General features: G+C 34.5%; 2 protein-coding genes and 1 pseudogene across 2 annotated transcripts; 2 read left to right on the top strand and 1 right to left on the bottom strand.

Annotated features, from left to right (window-relative positions):
- The first annotated feature begins 518 nt into the window (after positions 1–518).
- On the top strand, positions 519–3472 carry LOC114372117 (protein S-acyltransferase 18). The gene is made up of 8 exons (XM_028329530.1): positions 519–679; positions 789–1241; positions 1548–1616; positions 1717–1788; positions 1896–2024; positions 2147–2227; positions 2460–2621; positions 2705–3472. The coding sequence occupies exons 1-8, from the start codon at positions 638–640 to the stop codon at positions 3221–3223; spliced, it is 1527 nt and encodes a 508-aa protein (XP_028185331.1). The 5' UTR covers positions 519–637; the 3' UTR covers positions 3224–3472.
- Positions 3473–3686: 214 nt separating this feature from the next.
- On the bottom strand, positions 3687–7867 carry LOC114372118 (probable polygalacturonase). Its single transcript, XM_028329531.1, has 6 exons — positions 7066–7867; positions 6219–6536; positions 5725–5845; positions 5304–5478; positions 5088–5158; positions 3687–4699 (listed from the first exon to the last, which is right to left on the bottom strand). The coding sequence occupies exons 1-6, from the start codon at positions 7081–7083 to the stop codon at positions 4008–4010; spliced, it is 1395 nt and encodes a 464-aa protein (XP_028185332.1). The 5' UTR covers positions 7084–7867; the 3' UTR covers positions 3687–4007.
- A 3262-nt stretch (positions 7868–11129) lies between these two features.
- On the top strand, positions 11130–19315 carry LOC114369966 (annotated as a pseudogene).
- Positions 19316–19475: the final 160 nt, after the last annotated feature.

Genomic DNA, 19475 nt, shown 5'->3' with positions numbered 1-19475 from the left:
TTACACATGATTTTTATGAACATGTCATCCTAATTTTATGATTTTCTTATTTAATAAAAAAATTATATATTTTTCTATTGTAAAAGAAAATATATAAAAAAAATCATATAAAAAAAACACAAAAATCAATTATGTTACCTTTTATATTCTTGATCTAAATATTTATGGATATTTTCTTTTACTAATTAATAATACACTGCACCTCCATTATATGTCCGGATGAGATTTTAAGATGAGGAACCCAATTCGATTGATAAAAAAACTATAAAAAAAAAATGAATAATTAAAATCAAGAGTCAATGCGTTTTACTTTGGATCTTGGATGTAATGAAGGCCCAATAGATTTTATGGGAAAGGCCTGAATCTGGATGGTCCCACAACACAAACTTTGTCTTTTTTATGGGAAAGGCAGAGAAAGAGCTACTATTTGCGTCCGTTGGATGAGGAGAAAAGACAGATCTATACCCCAGGATTAGCATCCAATGGAGCCCCGTTCAGTTCAATTTTCAAAACAAAGAAAAACTTGACCGTTGAGCTCAGCTTAGAGAGTTTTGGAACAACCACTCTCTATTAACTCTCTCTCTCTCTCTCTCTCTTCTCACATCAATCCCACATTTCATTGCTTCACTATCATACCATGAGACGCCATGGCTGGCAACGCCCTCTTCACCCTTTACAGGTTTTCCCCATTTTTTCACTTCCATTCCTTTTTTCAGAGTAATAAAATTGTTAGTTTTTTTCTTCTTCTTAACCATCTAACTAATCTTATATCTTTCTCGTCATTGCAGTTTGTGGGCGCCGCGGTGTACGGTTTTCTGGTGGTGTGCTTCTTCACCTTCCTCGGACTCTTCCTCGGAAACCGAACCGCCGAGATAACACTCACCCTCACGTTTTCCTCCGTCGCGGTTGCTGTTATGTTTCTGTTTGTGAGGTGTACGGCGATTGATCCCACGGACAGGACCTGCTTCCGGAACAAGAAGAAGCAGAGAGCCAAATCGGACGCGATTCCGAAGCTGAATTACGGGTTCATTCTTGGCCAGATTGTGATGAGGTTCTTCCGGAGGGTGGAGAGGAAGTTGCTCAGGACCTTCATTAAGAGGAAGTACTTGGATCCATTCAAGACAAGTCCCCAATTGGAGCCTCTCTTACCATTCCCTCTCGTCATGAAGGATGATGATGATGCCATTGCCCCCAATCTCAATGAGGATGACATCTCATTTTGTGCACTCTGTGATTTTGAGGTTCTTCTATTTCTTTCATATCATAAACTTCTCTATAAGCACTTGAGGTGAAGAAAATTAGAAGTAAAATGACATGAGTTTCTTACTCAAGTTTGGATTAGTTTATGTATGAGTTAATTTATAGAAACAACCCTCATTTAATTTAACTTCTTTGAAAGGTTGTTTTATCTTATACATAAGCTAATTTTAACATATGAGGAAAAAGCTTAATTCATTTTACCTTCTTCTTTTACAAGTGCTTATTGAGAATATTATCCAAACAAATTTGTATCTTTACCCGTCAAATCTAACTCTCATGTGAATCAGGTGAAAAAACACAGTAAGCACTGCAGGACTTGCAATCGCTGTGTTGAAGGGTTTGATCACCATTGCAGGGTAGGTAGTATTATGTTCTGTCATTTCTAATTTTATGTATTTCTTCTCCTCATTGGTTTTTGAGATGTAAATATAATTGCTATTGCTTGTTTGTCTCCAGTGGCTGAATAACTGTGTTGGGAAAAGGAACTACACAACCTTCTTTCTTCTCATGATTTTCGTCTTGTTAATGGTCAGTACTCACTAGTGTATAGACTCTTCCAATTTTAGAAACAACACTAACAAGTGCTTTGGTTAGGTTAGTTGGGTTGTTTCCAACATTGTTTGTTATTTGTACAGCTTTTGATTGAAGGAGGGACTGCAATTGCTATATTTATCAGGTGCTTTGTTGATAGGAGGGGAATAGAAAAAGAGCTTCAGAGGAAGCTTTATGTAGATTTTCCAAGAGGAGTTCTTGCCACCATATGTGTAAGAGTTGTCTGAATCATTCTGTGGCGCTTCTGTATTCTCACTATTCTGTCTGTGTGAGACTTGAATCTAGAATTTAGCATTGCATTTGATTTTCTTTCAAATTTCATGGAATGGTGCAGGTATTTCTTCTCTTATTGACAGCGTATAGTTCAGCAGCATTGGGACAGCTGTTCTTCTTTCATGTGGTTCTCATACGAAAGGTAGTTTTCTTTCCTGTTTTTGAAACTATCAACAATCATATACTAATACTATTATGCTTTGATATTTACGACAAGTACGCATGCTATCAAATCAGTTTGCCAAAGTGTATTGAAAAAAGTACTTGCTTGAATAATCAGTTTGCCAATGTGCTTTGCCATCAATTTCTAGCTATGTCCTTTTTATTGGAATGTTCGTTGCAATTGAATCCTGCTGTGTCTGTTATTAATGAAGGGAATGAGGACCTATGACTATATTCTAGCCATGAGAGAAGAGAACGAAGCAATGGATTTGGAATCATTGGATGATTCTGATTTCTCTTCAGATGAGAGCATTGATTTTGACTCACCTGAAAAGCCACCACTAATGTCAAGGTTTCTATGCAAAGGAAACCAGGTAAGAATCAGATAGATTGCTTGCTTGATTTTATGCCGTGATTCTGAATCAAAACTAACAGGGCAGGTTGTTTTGAGCTTCAGAGCTCACCTAGGTTGTCTATCAGGATTGAAGGAGAAACTGAACCTTCACCCTTGATCAAGACAAAGAAGTTCCATGTAAGCATTAACCCATGGAAACTCATAAAGTTGACCAGAGAAAAAGCCCAACTAGCAGCTGAGAAGGCCAGGGAAAAGATTATGAGAGAAAAGCCAATGGGGGAGCATAATTCATTAAAACCTCTTCCATTGGAAACAAAATGCGGACCATTGATGAGTCCAGATAAAAATATGGACACTAAGGATTTTGGCTCAACATCTTTTATAGCAAAAGGCAGACTTACCGAATCACCAGGAGGAAGGTTTTCAAGCCCAAGAAGGAGATTTTCTGCTGGTTCACCAACGGTGTTCTCTAGCAGCATGATGGCATCTCCGCATCACAAATACAGAAGCAGCTTCGACTTGAAATTAACTGGTGTGTCCAGGGAGCTCGAAACACATATTTCAAGGCAGGTTTTATGTTCAGTGATCAGCAAAGATGATAGCGAACCATCCCCAAGATAAGCAATGTATTTTAGAAGTTGAGATTCTCAACCTTAGAGAAAGAGTTGTTGATATGTGCATTTTCTATATATCATTGATTCCTTGTAATTTATACATGGGATGGTTAATCATTATGTAACATGGATTTCTGTTTAATTTTTATACATGTAATTTATGTTCCAACTAGCCAATGAACCTGTAAGTATGGCTCATTTGATCTGTTGATTTTCATATAAAGGCAAATGCAGTCATGTTCTTTTCCCAGCTATATCCATTATTATTCCAATTTTATTGTTAAGGCAAAGTTATTTTAAACAAAGCTTATATGTACGTACCATTTCACTTCTTAGCTAGACAAGTTCCAAAAGATTATTAGGTCCCTCCTCCCTACCCCGTCCTACATGAAAATGAAAACAACCAACAATAATCATGCTGACATTTTTTAATTCCTTATTCAATGTAATAATATACGAGTAACCTCAGCTCTATCAACAATCAATGACATTTTTGTCTTTATTTGTTTTCAATCAATGGAAACAATTTTCATATTTTCATTTTACTTCTCCAAAATAACAAGTACCTAGGAAAGCAAGACATGAAATCATTCATATTCATATTTCTGATAAATCACTCAATTATTTGCTACTGCACACCAGTTACAAGAAACAATTATCTCTCGGTATCATTCTGCAGATCAGCAACACCATTCAACTTCCGTCGGGTAAATTTTGTCCTGTTGAAAAAATCCACCAATCAAATTGCAGCTATAAGTTTGGTTGCTTGAATATCTAAACTCCATAATTTACTAAGACAGTAACCAAGCACCCCAGTTTTGATTACTCAAACTCTTCAAGTGGTTTGGTAAATAGTAACAGTCTGAACAATGCTCAGGGAATATTCTTTCTCTGAGAGGCTCGCACGCTTCTGGTGAAACCAAGTCAGAGTATCCTTTTACGTAAGAGCAGTTCCATGGCAATTTTTTGCTCACATTAAGGGTGATGTTTGATAGGCAGATATTGACAAAGTTGTCACCTTTAATACCCTGTATAAGGCCGGCACGTTTGACTTTTTCCCCTATCACATCCTTGATAGTAATCCTTTCTATTACCGGTAGAGCATCTGGGTCATAAGTGTCATCTGGATGTTCTCCATATAAACCAGTGAACCTAATAGCAATATCTACATTAACCAAGATCATGTTAGAGATATAGACATTTCTAACATAACCACCCCTGCCAGGAGAAGTTTTTATTCTAATTGCGCTATGTGAATCAAAAATGTAAATATCTTCTGCATGAACTTCTGATACTCCTCCAGACATCTCACTTCCGATAGCAATCCCTGCGCTCGTTGTCTTCCCAATGAGCCTGCGGATGTTAATATTTGTACTGGGTCGACCAAATGAAATGCCATATCCATCCCATCCACTTTTGATGGAAATTAAATCATCACCGGTGCTTATATAACAGTCTTCAATGCATACATTGTCTGAAGAATCTGGACACAATTAGGAGGTATATGTGAGAATATGATTAATGTTTTGAAAGAAAATTGTGAAGGACATTGGTGCAGTTTCAAGTGTCAAGTAGAGGGCACAGAAGTTAACCCAGACAAGAAAAAACGCAACTACAGTAGGAGATACATATAGCTTTATTTCTATGAATATAGGCACCACTACCAACACAATAACAACGATAGCCTAATCCCACTAGGTGATGAATGTATTGCACCACTTTTTTAGAAATTTAGACCTCCTTTGGTCCAGATGAAAATTTCCCTTTAAAACAAATCATGAAAACATTGGATTGTTGAAAATTAATCTAGAATAGATATGCATTGTTGATTACACAGGGTATGACTTTTCAGCTTAAGGGAGAAACCTCACCTGGATTAATGCCATCTGTATTTGGTGAACTAAGAGGAGCAATGATTGTGACGTTCTGAATTGTTACATGGCTGTTCATCCAGAAAAAACAGTTTCAGATCTCCCTCCCCCTAGTCATGAAAGCTTCACTATTGCATAATTTTAAAACGGTAATTTAAGTGCATGAAGTTCAGCAAATAAGTATGGATAAATTCAATCCTTCTTAAGGGAACAAACCTGCAGTATACAGGGTGAATAGTCCAAAATGGTGAATTCATGAAAGTTACATTTGAAATGAGAACCCCAGTTGAATTCATCAACTCAACCAAATGAGGACGTGTATAATTCAGTGTTTTGTTCCAAAAATTGTTCCACCAGATACTCCCTTGACCATCTATAGTTCCATTGTTACCTTCATTGGGATACCAATGGCGTTAATAAATTGAAATTCAACAAAGATTTTTTTTTTTCACACCCATTGCAGGTGCATACACCTTGGGAGGGAAGAGAGAGACAGGAAGAAAGGAGAAAAAATAATAAATGTGATAGGTGATGCAGTATGGAAAGAAGAGGTAGAGACAGGTGAAAAAGGGTGTCAGAATATGGGTGTGATTGAAATATATGAATAGAAGATAATTCCTCATTGAATATTACCAACCTGTTATGACAACATCAGTTAAATTGCGTCCATAAATGAGGCTTCTATGCCTTCCACCCGGCAACTCCCTTCCATGACCATATGATGGTAGAGGATCCACAACTGGCCAGTCGTCAGAGTTCTGTAACAAGCATGATATGGCATTTATGTCACATGCTACATATCATAATTGAGACAGCAAGGTCAACAGATTAAACTACCAGTGTATAAAATACAAACATAAATAGATTTTTTAAGCCAAAAATTAAATAATAAGAAAAATCTTGCATCCTAAATTAACACATATGTAGCTCAGGAAGTACCTATTGTTAATTAACTACAGTAAAACACTGCCAAATTGATTAATACACATAATTGTGTCTATGCTGAAACTGACATCAAATTATGTCATAATCACATCGCAGGCAAACCAGCAAAGCAAACACACATTTGGCAGATATGCTAAATTTCCTTTTCCTTGCATTTCACCATATTATTTACAATGAGCAGATTACCATTGATCCAAGAATTACTGCATCGTTGTCCAACCACAAAGTTAGATGACTGATGAGATCAAAGCTTCCTGTTAACCACCGGCCAGCCGGGACGAAAAGCTTGGCTCCACCTTTGTCCGCAAATGAATTTAGGTAGAAGATGGCATTCTGAAATGCTATTGTGTTGAGAGTGATCCCATCGCCAACAGCTCCAAATTCAGTAATACTGACACTGTGAGGCCGGACTTCGTACGAGTTTATCTGATTGCAGCATGAGCTGCTCCACACTGTCCATGTGCTACAACTGAACAATGCAAGAACCAAAAACCCATCCACCAACTGCAAGAGAAAAGTGCCACCATCGGTTAGACGTCTTCTCATAGTGGAAAATATCATTTTTTATAAAACCATAAGCAACTGAAACAAGAGCAGTATCTTAGCAAGCATCAATATTATGAAATTACAGAATTATAGAAGACTGATTGAAGAATTTCGAATTGATGAGTTGATAATCTACTTAGATCAGCTACATTTCATCAAATAGTTAAATAAACAAAGAAGATATTTTAAAATACCAGGAAAGCAACATAGAAAAGTAGAAAACCAAAGACCAATCAGTTCACATTGACCACTTCTTCAAGCATGAGTGATAACAAGTAACACAAATTAAATTAGACAGCGGAGAATCCCATGAATGGTGTTCTTGATCTGTGTACAAAATTTTGTTTTAGATCTTACTACTCCACCCACTACAACACTAAGCTTGACAGTGGAAACCAAAAAGCAACATTGGATTGAGACCACTCAAGGGCAAAGGTAGAGGGAATAAAAAAGCAATAAGCCAATAAGCAAACACAAACTCACTCACAGTTGAAAGTCTCTTCATATGAGTGAGATCCACTTTGTCCCGTTTGACCAGAAGCAGAGCTTTTGAGCCACCCTCAATGACCAATTTGAAATCCTCCTAGTGATGGAAAAAGGACCAAAGAGAGAGAGAGAAGCTTTGGTTTATTGATCAAAATGGTGAGATAGAAAGGAGTGTGATGCTGAATACAGTGATGGTGATTGGATGGGTCAATTTGAGGACACAGCAGCACCACCCAACCCAAGTAAAAATCATGGACAGAGACTGTTGATGCCCCTAAAAAATTAAGCAGTAGGACCCCCTTCTCAGTATGTCGCTCTATCTTCCTCCAAACTCTTTCTTTCCTTTCTTTCTCTCTCTCTCTCTCTCTCTACCATTGTGGAAGAAGCAACCAACCCAGAAAGACACCAACATAAAGCAATGATTTTGAAGACAGAACTCGCTATGAAGAAACTGTTGTAATCAGTTGATCGCGGTGTCTGGTTTTGGGTATTTCACCGATGATGAAGCGGTGACGCTGACTTCCGAAAAAGGGAAGAAAGAGACAGAAACAGAGACAATTGCAGAGGCTTGCATGATGCACTCACCACATTGTTCGCGTGTTTCTCGGGATAACCTACGAATGAATCTATGATTTTGATCGTAAAACAATTTATAGTTCGTACGTAATATATGATTAATCTACCTTTTCAAACACTCCATCTCCCTGATCAACGGCTCTATTCTCTTGTTTGTTTTATTATTTTGATTTGTAGAATGCAATTTGTAACGCAAACAGGGGAAGACGTGAGCCATACATGTGCAAGCAAGAAAGAAACGAACAATAATAGTACAGATTAGCCAAATATACCACAAACCAGTTTGCATTCAATATCTATTAAGTATTCTCTAAGTTTATCGATAGTTGATATTTAAAATCTATGATCTATAATCTACTGTTCTCTTAATGTAACAATCTGTAAGAAAAAAATTATCCAAATTCACTATCATTTTAGTTTTTTTTATATAATACTATTTGAAAGAAAGACACGAAGTCTCTATTTTTATTTTTTTTTAAATAGTTGAAAAAGATAGTGGTAATAATTTTTGTAGGGAAAGTGAAATAAAAATAGTTATATATATTGAAGGATAACTTAGAAATAAGAAATGTATGCATCGAATGGAGTAATTGCTTTTATTAATAATTAATTATAGATTAATTATTTTTTTCAATTATAATCCTTATAATATTAAGCTACAAAATAAAAGATAATTAACCATGATAATGAAATTAATTTTATAAAATTATTATTCTCTTTTATTTATTTATTAATTTTTCTTTTTTGATATAAAATAACCTGAGAGTACCTATGTAATTGAATAAAAGGAGTATTAGTTTTTCATTTATCTACTATCTATAATATATTATTGTTATTATTATGATAAAATTTATAACCTATAGCACTTAATTTTTTTTACAATGACAACAATAAAAATTAAATTAAGTTCTAGTATATTTATCCCAACCTCATTACTAAATGGAGTCTAATGTCACTCAAATTAAAACATATACCAATGATAAACTCTTATAATATTAATATTTTTTAACCTTTTAGTGTTATTATTTTTAGACGTTGTTATCCCTCAAACTTATTGCACTCTCTTTTCATGTCACAATTGAAATTTTACCCTTTAGATAACATACATTTTTTTTTATGATTTTCATATCTCTTGCTGGTGATGTATAATTTGTAACATGCATTTGATGAAATTATGTACATGAGTATCAAATAGAACTATTTGTATGAAATCTTATCTTGATAAAATCTTTAGAACACTCATAAATATCAAACACATTTAGAGAAAATGAATGGATGAAAATGATTTTCCAAAGTTTCATGCCAAGCCTCATTTAAAACTTTCAAAAACACCTTTGTTAGGATGCTACTCCTAAACAACTGAAAATAACCCTAAAATCCTAAGGAATAGAAAAGCTAAAAGGCCAATAAGATAATTTATTTTATTCATATGCTCATAAGCAAAAGAGGAATACAATATAACCTAATGATTGCCGATAACAATCGTACAAGTATCTTCATTCACTTTTAAGAAATTTAATAATAGGTCTTTTATTTATGCACAATCAAGCAAGAAGAGAGTGATAGAGAAGAACCAAATTACACTAATATTTGATAATTGCTTGCTATGTGATGTTTGATTTATTAGGAGGCCATAATAAGAGGCATCTATTTATGCATAATCGAGCAAGTGAAATATACAGGACTTTTAAAGCGCAGTAAATAAAAAGGACTTTTAAAGCAATTATAAAAATTAATAAGTTTATTGTGTATAGTGATTTATAATTCAACGATACTATAAAATATTTTATTATGTTAATTGAACAACAATATAAAATATTGTTTGTGTGTCTAATCATGTTATAAAGTAAAATTATTAAATTCTTATAAAAAAATAAAATTATTAAACTAAATTGAATGACAAAATAAAATCAAGACTTTTAAAGGAATAACTAATTGACAATATAAATCTTCTCATATTATCAATGAGATTAAAATAATTTTTTAAGGAAACTAAATTGTATTTATGTTATTTTTTTTTGTTACAAAACATAATTATGTTAGTTAAAAAAAACAAGTTAAGGGATAAGAAGTAGAAAATCTCCCTATTATTTAACAAAGAATTATTATGTTAATTTAGTTAAATGTATATAAGATTACTAAGTGATCTTTTTTTATCAGCAAAAATTACTAAATGATTTAACTTGATTGATTGAATTGAGTGTGCAAATTACAAATTATCGTAAATCTTTTTGTATCTAATTTAATTCCTGCAAACAAAAAAAAATACTACTCTATATAAAAATCGGGTTGGACCGAGATGAGGTTCGTCATTTATTGGTCAAGCTAAAAATAAGAAAAATGAGGTTCGTCGTTTATTCAGGGTCCCCATTCCAAGATGATAATAAATGAATATGCAGTTCGCAGTTCATGAATCATGAGGATTCAGGACCATCTCACCCTGTTCGCATTGCTGTTACAGTTTTGTGCTTCTTAGAAGATGTGAAAAAGTGAAAACAAATTAAGTACATGTTTTTGATAAATGTTACGGTGCCTATTCTAACACAAATTTAACAATAAAAATAAGATAGACATAAAAATAAGAATCATAATCTGTTGATAAAAATATTTTTGTCTCAATCATAAAACATGTTTTAATTTGATCTCCACAAAGCCATTTTGGTATAGAAAAATGTAATTGACGATATAATAAATTTTACAACAAAATGTGCAACTAGCGGACTAAAAAGAAAAATGTGTAACATAATTAATGTCGTGATGAAGAAAAATAAACATAAAAAATAATATTGCATATAATATTATGTAAATTATTGTATCAATAATACATCTCAAACGAGCATGTACTATTTGAATAAATTATCCATTAGTTTACTCATATATTATAAATCTACTTTATATGATAGATTTGAGTTCTCATTTTAAGTGAAATGTTGTTGGCAGCTATTTTTTAACCAAAGTGTTTTCAAGAGTTTTTTCTTTAACGTGTGTTTTTAAGATTTTTCTTAATTATTTAGTTTTTTTTTTTTCTACGGGAGACAATCTTACTGAACACAAAGTATAATTCCTATGAGTACAAAATTCTTTTAAATCTTTAGCACAATTATTACTCAAGAAATCGTTGTAGTGGTGGAATTTAGGGTAATATAGATGAGGTTCTAAGTTCAAATTTTGGTGCAATCATTATTAAAACTAAATTTAATAAAAGCATAGATGAAGTACAATAAGGTATTGAAATAAGTCATTATTGAGGAAAGTGGCAATAAGAAATTAAGGAACGGAGTAGTCACTTAGATCCAAATGGTTTTTGTCCTTCTCTCTCTATTTTATTTTGTCAAATTTCCTCTCATCATGTTTGTAGCTCACAGCTAACTTGGTGGACCCACACCACCACTACTAAAAAAGCTTGATTTTACGACGTACACTCTACGACGGTTATTAACAACCGATTTAGAATACGCCACGGTGGTATTTTTGTAATTAGGGGCAAAGTTTTTGGTTTTTACATCGCGATTTACGGCTTTGCTGAAGGACCGTCTTTGTTTAAGTAACCCTAATTAACTGGCGGGCTGTGTCGCTGTGGAGGTCGAGCTTGTGAAACACCAGTTCCGGTTAGTCCAGCTGTCTTCTCCGGCCGTGGTTAGCTTGGTAAGTTTACTCCTTTGTGTGGATATTTTTCGATATCAGGGATGACTCCATAGAATGCGTGCTCTTAAACCCATATCTTGCAGATGCTTGGCTACGTTTAGGAAACTGCATTTGGAAAAAAGGGGATCTAACTGCAGCAAAGAACTGCCTCAGTCTTGCATTAGACAAGGTTAGCATAAAGAGTATATTTCATACTAAATTAGCCCTTTTAGAATACTTCAGGCTGTCTTTGATTTTTTCTTTTTTTGTTTTTGTGTCGTTGTTATACCAAGCTTGGTTTACATACGATGTTGTCTGGGGGATTGAAAAATCTACAATGCTTTTGGGCTGCGGAGCATCATTAGCATGTTCATGTTTAGCATTTTAGGAATCATTAGCATGTTCATGTTTAGCATTTTTTTCCTAAATCGTAATTCTCTTTCACCAAAAATAATCAAATAGTATAAGATTGCTGTAAGTATTTAACTAAAGTGCATATGTAAGACTCAAAAACATGTTAATTAAGGTGGAACATCCTCAGCATATATGATCCATTGCTTGGTGGTAGCATATAAATTTAGTAGTTGAACAAACTCAAACAGAGTTAACCAAAGGTAGCAGGCAGACAGTTGAGTAGGGTACCCCAAATTCATCCATATAGATTTGCTTTCATCACTTATGAGTTGTTTCCCTCCCTTCCCTTCCCATTTCATTCTTCTTTGCAGTCTCGCATAATGTTGCCTTGTATTGACCTACACATACTGCCATTCCTCCCATCTTTCAGCTAGCCGTTCTCCCTCTAACATTCTTACAACCTCTGACATTAATGGATGATCCTCGGGTGATGCTTGTGTGCAGAGTAATGCACTTTGTACAATCTTCTATGTTGTATCATTCATTAAGGTTGAAGTCAACAATAGTCTCTAGTCTTTTCTCCCGCTGCAGTTTGTTAACCTACACAAAACACAATATGGTAAAACCAGTAACCAATATATATAAACTGAATAATAATACAAACCTTACATATGAAGAGAAGCACAAAAACCATGTAGGCAGGAGCATATCTTTTTACAAAAATTACTTCACCTTTTGCTTATCAACATTGTAAAATGCAAAACCATGACTTAGAAAACACAGTTCAACTTATTCCTAGCTTGATAAGCATGTAGAAGTTCAATTATAGAACAGAAAATTCTAGTAGGTCATCACAACCTTGAACTCCCTGTCTATGTGCATGTTTAATTTGAGGTTGAGTGTACCAGATTATGAACAATAATCTGAACCCAATGCTATTCCCTTGGAACAATGTTTCCACCCCTTAGGCATCGTTGTTTTCCACAGAAGAAGGACCTATATTGTCCATGTCTTCTCTGTTGTGCCGTTTTTCTTGTGAGCATTAACTGCTGAAATCCATTTACTCGCGTCAAAACCAGCATCCTTCAAGGTAGATAAGTGAGGTTTCCAACCCTTCAGACCACTACCTGAAGTTATGTCATTGTTGTCTTGACTTTCACAAACAAACTGTGCGTTCTCTCTAGTATTTCTGAGACTCATGTCTGGTAAAACAGTTAAGGAAACTCATCTTTTCTTTTCTTGCAATAAGATTATGCCACTGTGGTGGGATTTTACCTCTTGGGTCAACGAAGCTAGAGTCATGCATTGTAGGCCTGTGGATCACTTCACTCAGCACCTCTCTTTGGCTGCTTCGCAAGCTATTAATAGAAAGTGGAAGGTTTGGTGGGTAGCAGCCACAGTTTCTATTTGGAACTATAGGAACTCCATGATTTTTAAAAATCATCAGTTTGTCATTTCTAATTTGGTGGATGATGCAATTTATCTTACCTGGTCTTGGTTGAGGGGGTGGGAAAAGGACTTTGCCATTCCGTTTAATCAATGGTCATCTTCTATGTCCTTTGCCTTCTCCTAGTCTGGGAAGGATGGGTGGTTTTTTGTAAGGTCTCTAGTTGGGGAAGCTTGTGTAGTTTTGCTTTATATCCTCAGCCTATGGCTTTCTTTTTGTATCTCTGTAGTACCTCTGGTACTATCCTTATTTAATATCTAATATATGATACTTTTGGCCGTTCAAAAAAAAGGAAAAAGGCAGGTTATACTATCTGCAGCATGAGAAAGAAAAAAGTTTATCATGCATCAAGTTTCTTCTTTCTGTCCCAAACAAGCTCAGAATCTGCGAGCACCCAAGTGGCTAAAATGGTCTGAAAGTTTAAATTTGCTTAGTTGATTTTCCCCTCCTTTTAGGAAATGAGGTTTGGTGAATCTGGTTAGGGTTTAAAGGACTAGTCTAGGATTTGTCTTGGTTGAAAGAATCTTTGGTAATATCAGACATGATTTTTCAGTTCTTGACCCTCTGACAGAAGACTTTATGTCATGATTCCCATTCTGGGCTCTCTTTCCCTCTTCCGTCTGAGCCCTAAGTTTTATCTTCTATATTGGAAACGCCCTTCTCTGGGAAAGAATTTCTTTCTTTCCCTTGTTTCCCCTTCCCTCCTATTTATTCAAAGAGTAAAAATTGTTTTTACTTTGCACAGAAAAAGACAGTGAAAGAAGTGATTAGCCAATAACAGTGACTCAACTGGCTTATCATAATGTATTTCACCACTGTTGGTACCTCAGACTGGGATTTGCATTTGCTCAATATATGTTGCATACATATATATCTATGAGAGTAATGGTTTCAGAAAAGAAATAAGAAAGGGGGGAGGGGGGGAACGAAAAATTAAAGATTGAAGTGACTGAGGTAAACGGTGGCAGCGACAATGTACGACAATTAAGGTAGCCAATGGGAGAGTTCTGAGTATTTGGCTTGTGGGAAGCATAAAACTATTGCCGCTGCTGCTACAGCAGAAGCTGAAATGGGCGGTTGTATTCACAGACTTTCAGACAGAAAAGACTGAGTAATAATATAATCAAATTTTATACACTTTATTGAATTCAGTTTTTAATAAAGTTTGTGTCATATAATACCATATAATATATATGGATTGTTTCATATTTGAGTCTTATGTGTTCATGGATTTGGATATTTCAATGGGGCTGAGGGTATTAACCATTGTGAAACGAGTTACCCCCAAGTGGCCGAAAAAAATAGTCCTAGAAATGGTTGAACCAATCATATAGTAGGATACTGTTCCAGCGTGGAAGAGGCAGCCAATCAATGGCTCGAGGAAATTAAGGTATAAGAGAGAAAATGATTTTCTTATATTTATTTTCATAGAAAACGCAACTCTTATACCTTAATTTCCTCTTAAACGCAACTCTTTAAATATTGCAACATCAAATCATCCTCCTTTCAGTGAAAACTTTGTTTCCTTCCTTATAAATATCTAAGCTGCCAGCTAATGTTTTTCTTATTATGGATTACTTGCACAAGTTCTGATTCAGTTGGCCACCATTGTTCCAGGCCACGACCTGCACATAATTTCTGTTTTTCGTTAGACACAACAAACAAGTTTTGGTCATTTATAGGAACCTTAATCGCTTTGTCAACCATTTTTTTACCCATCTTAGAATTCTTGTAATCCTACAGATAACAAACATATTTCCTTACCCAAAAGCCAGCATCCGAGAAGGCAGATAAGTGATATAGCCAACCTTTCAAACCAACACTTCAACTATTGTGTCCAGCTTTGCTGAATTGTGCTTTTCCAATTGAAAGAGAAATACATTTTACTATGTTCCAGACAAAAGCATTCGTTTCTGTCTGACCTCATGATTAGCTGCTGAACCGGGATTTGTCAATGAACACCCAAGTGACCCTCATTTGTCAACCTGTGAAAAAGCCGCAGAGTACTTAAAAATAATGACAGTGGTGTAGCCAGGGACAGTGGTGGGGAGTAGAAGGCGAAATGAATCAATAATGACACCAATGTGTGTAGAATTTTTGGCATCTGAATTACATTATTACAATTTGGTAGTGCCATTGCAGAATCATTTCCAGAATATGTGACATAGTGCTGCCACAGGCATTGACCTGCACAGATGCATACTTTGGTCAGCAAGGACTAACCGCTTGTTGATAAATTCAAGGAAATGCCACTTCCTTTAGGACATATACAAATTAAAGTGAACTAAGCACATTTTGTCTGGGGAAAACTGAAGCAAGGAACTTCATGTTCGAATGTTGACCCTGCTACCCTGGATTTGAATATGCTGGTGGAGGAACACTGGAGTGTTGTCTCTGTTGGGACCACTTCGAATCATACCTAAAGTATCTTGATGAATTATGTAGCGCCTGTTATGCTTGGAGTTGTTTATTGTTATGTGGTTTCTCATGGAGGTGCTGAGACAGGTTCTCTGTCATTGCAGAGATAGATTTTCCAATCGTTAGTCAAGGAAAAAAAAGACTAAAGAAAAAGATTCATAATGAATAATGATGTGTATTAAATAATACTAAATAGGTCTTATCCAAAACTCAAGTCTGAATAGGATCCATAAATCAAATATTGAGATTTTCATCCATTGGAGTTGGATGAAAGGCTAATTAATTATACAATTCATTGAGTTCAACACCTATTAAAAATACCAACTCTGATCAATCCAATCCATGCTTAACGGTATGAATTAGTCTGGCATTATTAGCCTTGCTTAATGTTGAAATATGCATGAATGTGGGGCAGTTGGATTTGTCACATGGCTATGCTTTAGAAGGTATAGTATACCCATTTACTTCTTTTGTTTTTTTTTCCTTCATCAGGACTTCATCACAGCAGGACTTCATCACATCAATATGATAGATTTTATTTACTATGGCACTAAAGAAGATAGAATAAAGAACTCTGAATTATTCAAATCTCTTTAGACCGATCCTAGTAGGTTCAATCAATATAATAACAATGAATTAATTCAGATTTTTAAATATAGAAAACTAAGATGTTTGTATGAATTTGTTTAGATCTTTTTTAGTAAACATGTGCAACTGGTTCACCTAAGATATTATTGGGTGGTTTAAAACTATTATTTGTCCCTGATATCAATCAATTTCTACAAAACATATATTCAAGTTTTTTAATTTACAAACAAAAATAATAACACTTGATAACTTGTTATATAAAGATTAATGAGATTATGTAATTCAAGACTACCTACTAATTTTTCTGGTTCTCTACTGCTAATTAAAACATCATATTTGATCCAACTCATTTTCTAAGATGAGTTAAATTGGCAGTATTCAATCCATGACCAATTTACTTAGCCTGTCTTATTTGATATTTATTTTCTGTATTTTTATTATTGCATTTTGTACTTCTTATTGTAAATTACATTCTGAATCAACTTTTCAAAATGTAACGCAAGATGTACGATATACATAACCGTCTTATTTTAGTTTGTCAAAAAAAAAAAAAAGGACTTGTAATGGGGCAAGACATGTTAGCCCATGCTATCAATATACTTTATTTTATTTTATTTTGATTGGCAGTATTCCTTTTCCTTTTCCTTTTTTTAAAGTGACCTGGGCCACATTTTCTTTCTCCATTAGGGCCCATTTGTTGTGGGCCATCTGTGTTCCCCAGTCCAAGCCCAACTTTCACAACCCAAATTATTATATAAAACGCGGCAAGAAAGAAAGTAGGGCTCTATTTCTCGTCACTCCTAAATTTCAGTGTTGAAGTGCGATTAGAACTTAGAAGCATCAATTCAAGCTCCAATCTTCGACTCTGGTACGTTCAATGTTCTTTTACTCATCACTTTCTACGATACAAGCTATATATTATCGAGATATTGGAATTTTTTGTTCTATCGATGACGTAAACCTTTTTTTTTTTTTTTGACAAATTTATCAAATGCAGTGCGTAATTGTTCAAACTGATTGAAAAGGCTTTTTGAATTAGTTAATTGCGTTGTAGTCACTTAATACATTGAAAGCAGAGTATGCCGAGTAGGAATAGTGCCAAAACTCCAAAGAAGGATGGAAACAACTCAAATTCCAGTCTTTCTTCTCTAGAAAATAAGTATGCACACCCTCCACTTTTTTTGTGTATGTATATATGTGAATGAATTCCTATTGTATATGCTTCTACCTTTAAGTTGTTAATGGTTTGTGGCTTTTATTCTGTGTTCTGTTATTATTGCTATTGTTTCTTTTTTAATCCTATAATGATGATCATTATTTAATCTTAGTTTCTATCTGCAGTTTCTATGAAGGAGAACGTCTCACCAATCTGCTCCAATCAATCCGTAGGTATAATGCATGTTTTTCACATGTGATGCTTCATGCTTCCTGTTTTTATTATTCTTCCAACATGATTTGATGATTTGATCCACAAGGCCATTGCTTATTGAAGCTGAAGTGGTGGCCAGAGAGAATTTTTAACAGTTTAAGAGTGAACTACTAATCAACTGCCTTCAATTTTATGGTGCAAGTTCCAACCTGATCTTACTAATGCTTATTCTGTTGAACAGGGGGATCCAATCTGCAAGACATTTGGATGGAAGTTCCTTGCCAGAGAAGATATGGTTAAAGGTTAAACTTCTACGTGGTTTAGGCAACTACTATAAAACATTTTTGGATAAATTTATCAGGAAGCATACACAATCATGTAACATTTGTATGGTTCCTTGCAGCAACAATTTTCTATTGGGGTCAACGATGTAACTCGTGTCCTTGAGCGCATGAAACCTTGCACGGAGTTAGAAAGCTCTACTGAACTCATCTCTTTGAGAAGCAACCATACAGCATCTTCAGTTAAGCTTCAGGTTGATTTCCTCTGTTTGTCTAATGTAGAATATGTAAATCTTTTGTTAATCACTTATTTAGTACCTTCACCTTTTCTTATTAAGTAAATCCTTCAACATGCACTTTTTTTTATGATGTTTTAATCTTTACAACTTACAAGGTGCTGCAAAAAGCCAGCTACTAATAATAAGACTTTTTGTTTTTGCTAATCCCTGCAAATACTAATAGTTGGCAATACATGTGGCAACCTCCTTATTGTTTTTTCTTACATTGCTCAAACTCGATTAGTTTTCTTAGTAATAAATGATCGAGTTGCATTAGTAGTATATGCCTCTTTCTGGTGTCAGGGTGTGGGTAAAGACTAAAGAAGACATTATTGACGTTTTACGTTATGCAGGCTGTGCTTGTAGCTTCTGACTGTAACCCACGTTGGCTGACGAAACATCTCCTAAGTTTGGCTTCATCAAGGAATGTGCCCCTGGTATTTGTTAGAGATACTAAACAAGGTTCTTTGAGACTAGGTGAACTTGTGCAATTAAAAACGGCCATTGCTATCGGAATTAAGGTCAGGTCCTGGCATCACACTAGATCTAATATCATGTCTGGTTCTGCTATTTTTAGAACAAATATTATTTAAAAGTTCTAAAACAGTTTTTTTTAAGCAATTCTAAAACAGTTAGAAAGTATTATTTCTTCAAGACAGGTTAATCTAAACATGCTATTTTTTCAGGATATAAGTTTTTTGGGGAAACTACGACTGCCTCTCTCGAGGAATGACCATGGATTTTTCTTCAAAATTTCAATATTACAATAAAACCCCTTTATTACTCTTTTTTTTTTTACAGATTCCTTGCTGTGATACAATCATACTTATAAAAAAAAATTAACGCCGTTATTGTTAAGAGAACTCTTTGCATTGTTTGGAACGGCTACTTTATGCTTTTACTACTTTTACATCCCTAAATTTTTATAATATATGCCTTTTTGGATCTTGGTTTATCGAGTTATTCATTATGTTTCAATGAATTCAGGTTAAAGGAAGCACCATAAATAAAATTATTCAGCAAGTTATTCAAGGCGATAGATTTGAACTTTCACCTGAAGGGCAAAATTCGGCAAGAATATTTGATGCGCAAAGTAACTTTCAGGACCCTGACTAAAAAATGCTGTCAAATGTAATTTAATCAATATTTCTTGTTTATAAAATTATTGACCTTGCATTCTAAGGTGCATTTCTTTTTTTTCCCTTGGGAGAGGGGTTAAAAATGTATTTGCAAATTTTTTTCGTTTGAGCATCATAATTTTTATTTTACCATAAATTACGACTTGCATGAAGGATTAATTGAAGCTTTTTTACGCATTTCTAGCTTGTTATACATTTGTAAATTTGTACAACTTGTTAACTCAAATTTTAAATTTGAATATTTTGCCGAATATAGGAAGATAACTGGGTATTGATATTTTAAATAGTGATCAAATATTCAGTTGGTTTAAGTATTTAGCAAAGCAGAATATCATTT

The sequence above is a fragment of the Glycine soja genome, chromosome 10, assembly GCF_004193775.1.
Source record: "Glycine soja cultivar W05 chromosome 10, ASM419377v2, whole genome shotgun sequence".
In the NCBI taxonomy this organism is placed as follows: Eukaryota; Viridiplantae; Streptophyta; class Magnoliopsida; order Fabales; family Fabaceae; genus Glycine; species Glycine soja.
Note: the sequence above shows the minus strand (reverse complement) of the source record. Positions and strands in the feature narration are given on the sequence as shown.

Excerpts from the sequence above, each read along its gene's own strand:
- LOC114372117 (XM_028329530.1), top strand. The coding sequence starts at position 638 with ATGAGACGCCATGGCTGGCAACGCCCTCTTCACCCTTTACAG. Across the intron at positions 1,789-1,895 it reads TGATTTTCGTCTTGTTAATG|CTTTTGATTGAAGGAGGGAC; the intron begins GTCAGTACTCAC and ends TTATTTGTACAG. Across the intron at positions 2,025-2,146 it reads GAGTTCTTGCCACCATATGT|GTATTTCTTCTCTTATTGAC; the intron begins GTAAGAGTTGTC and ends GGAATGGTGCAG.
- LOC114372118 (XM_028329531.1), bottom strand. Across the intron at positions 5,159-5,303 it reads ATTCACCCTGTATACTGCAG|CCATGTAACAATTCAGAACG; the intron begins GTTTGTTCCCTT and ends CTGGATGAACAG. Across the intron at positions 4,700-5,087 it reads TACAGATGGCATTAATCCAG|ATTCTTCAGACAATGTATGC; the intron begins GTGAGGTTTCTC and ends AATTGTGTCCAG.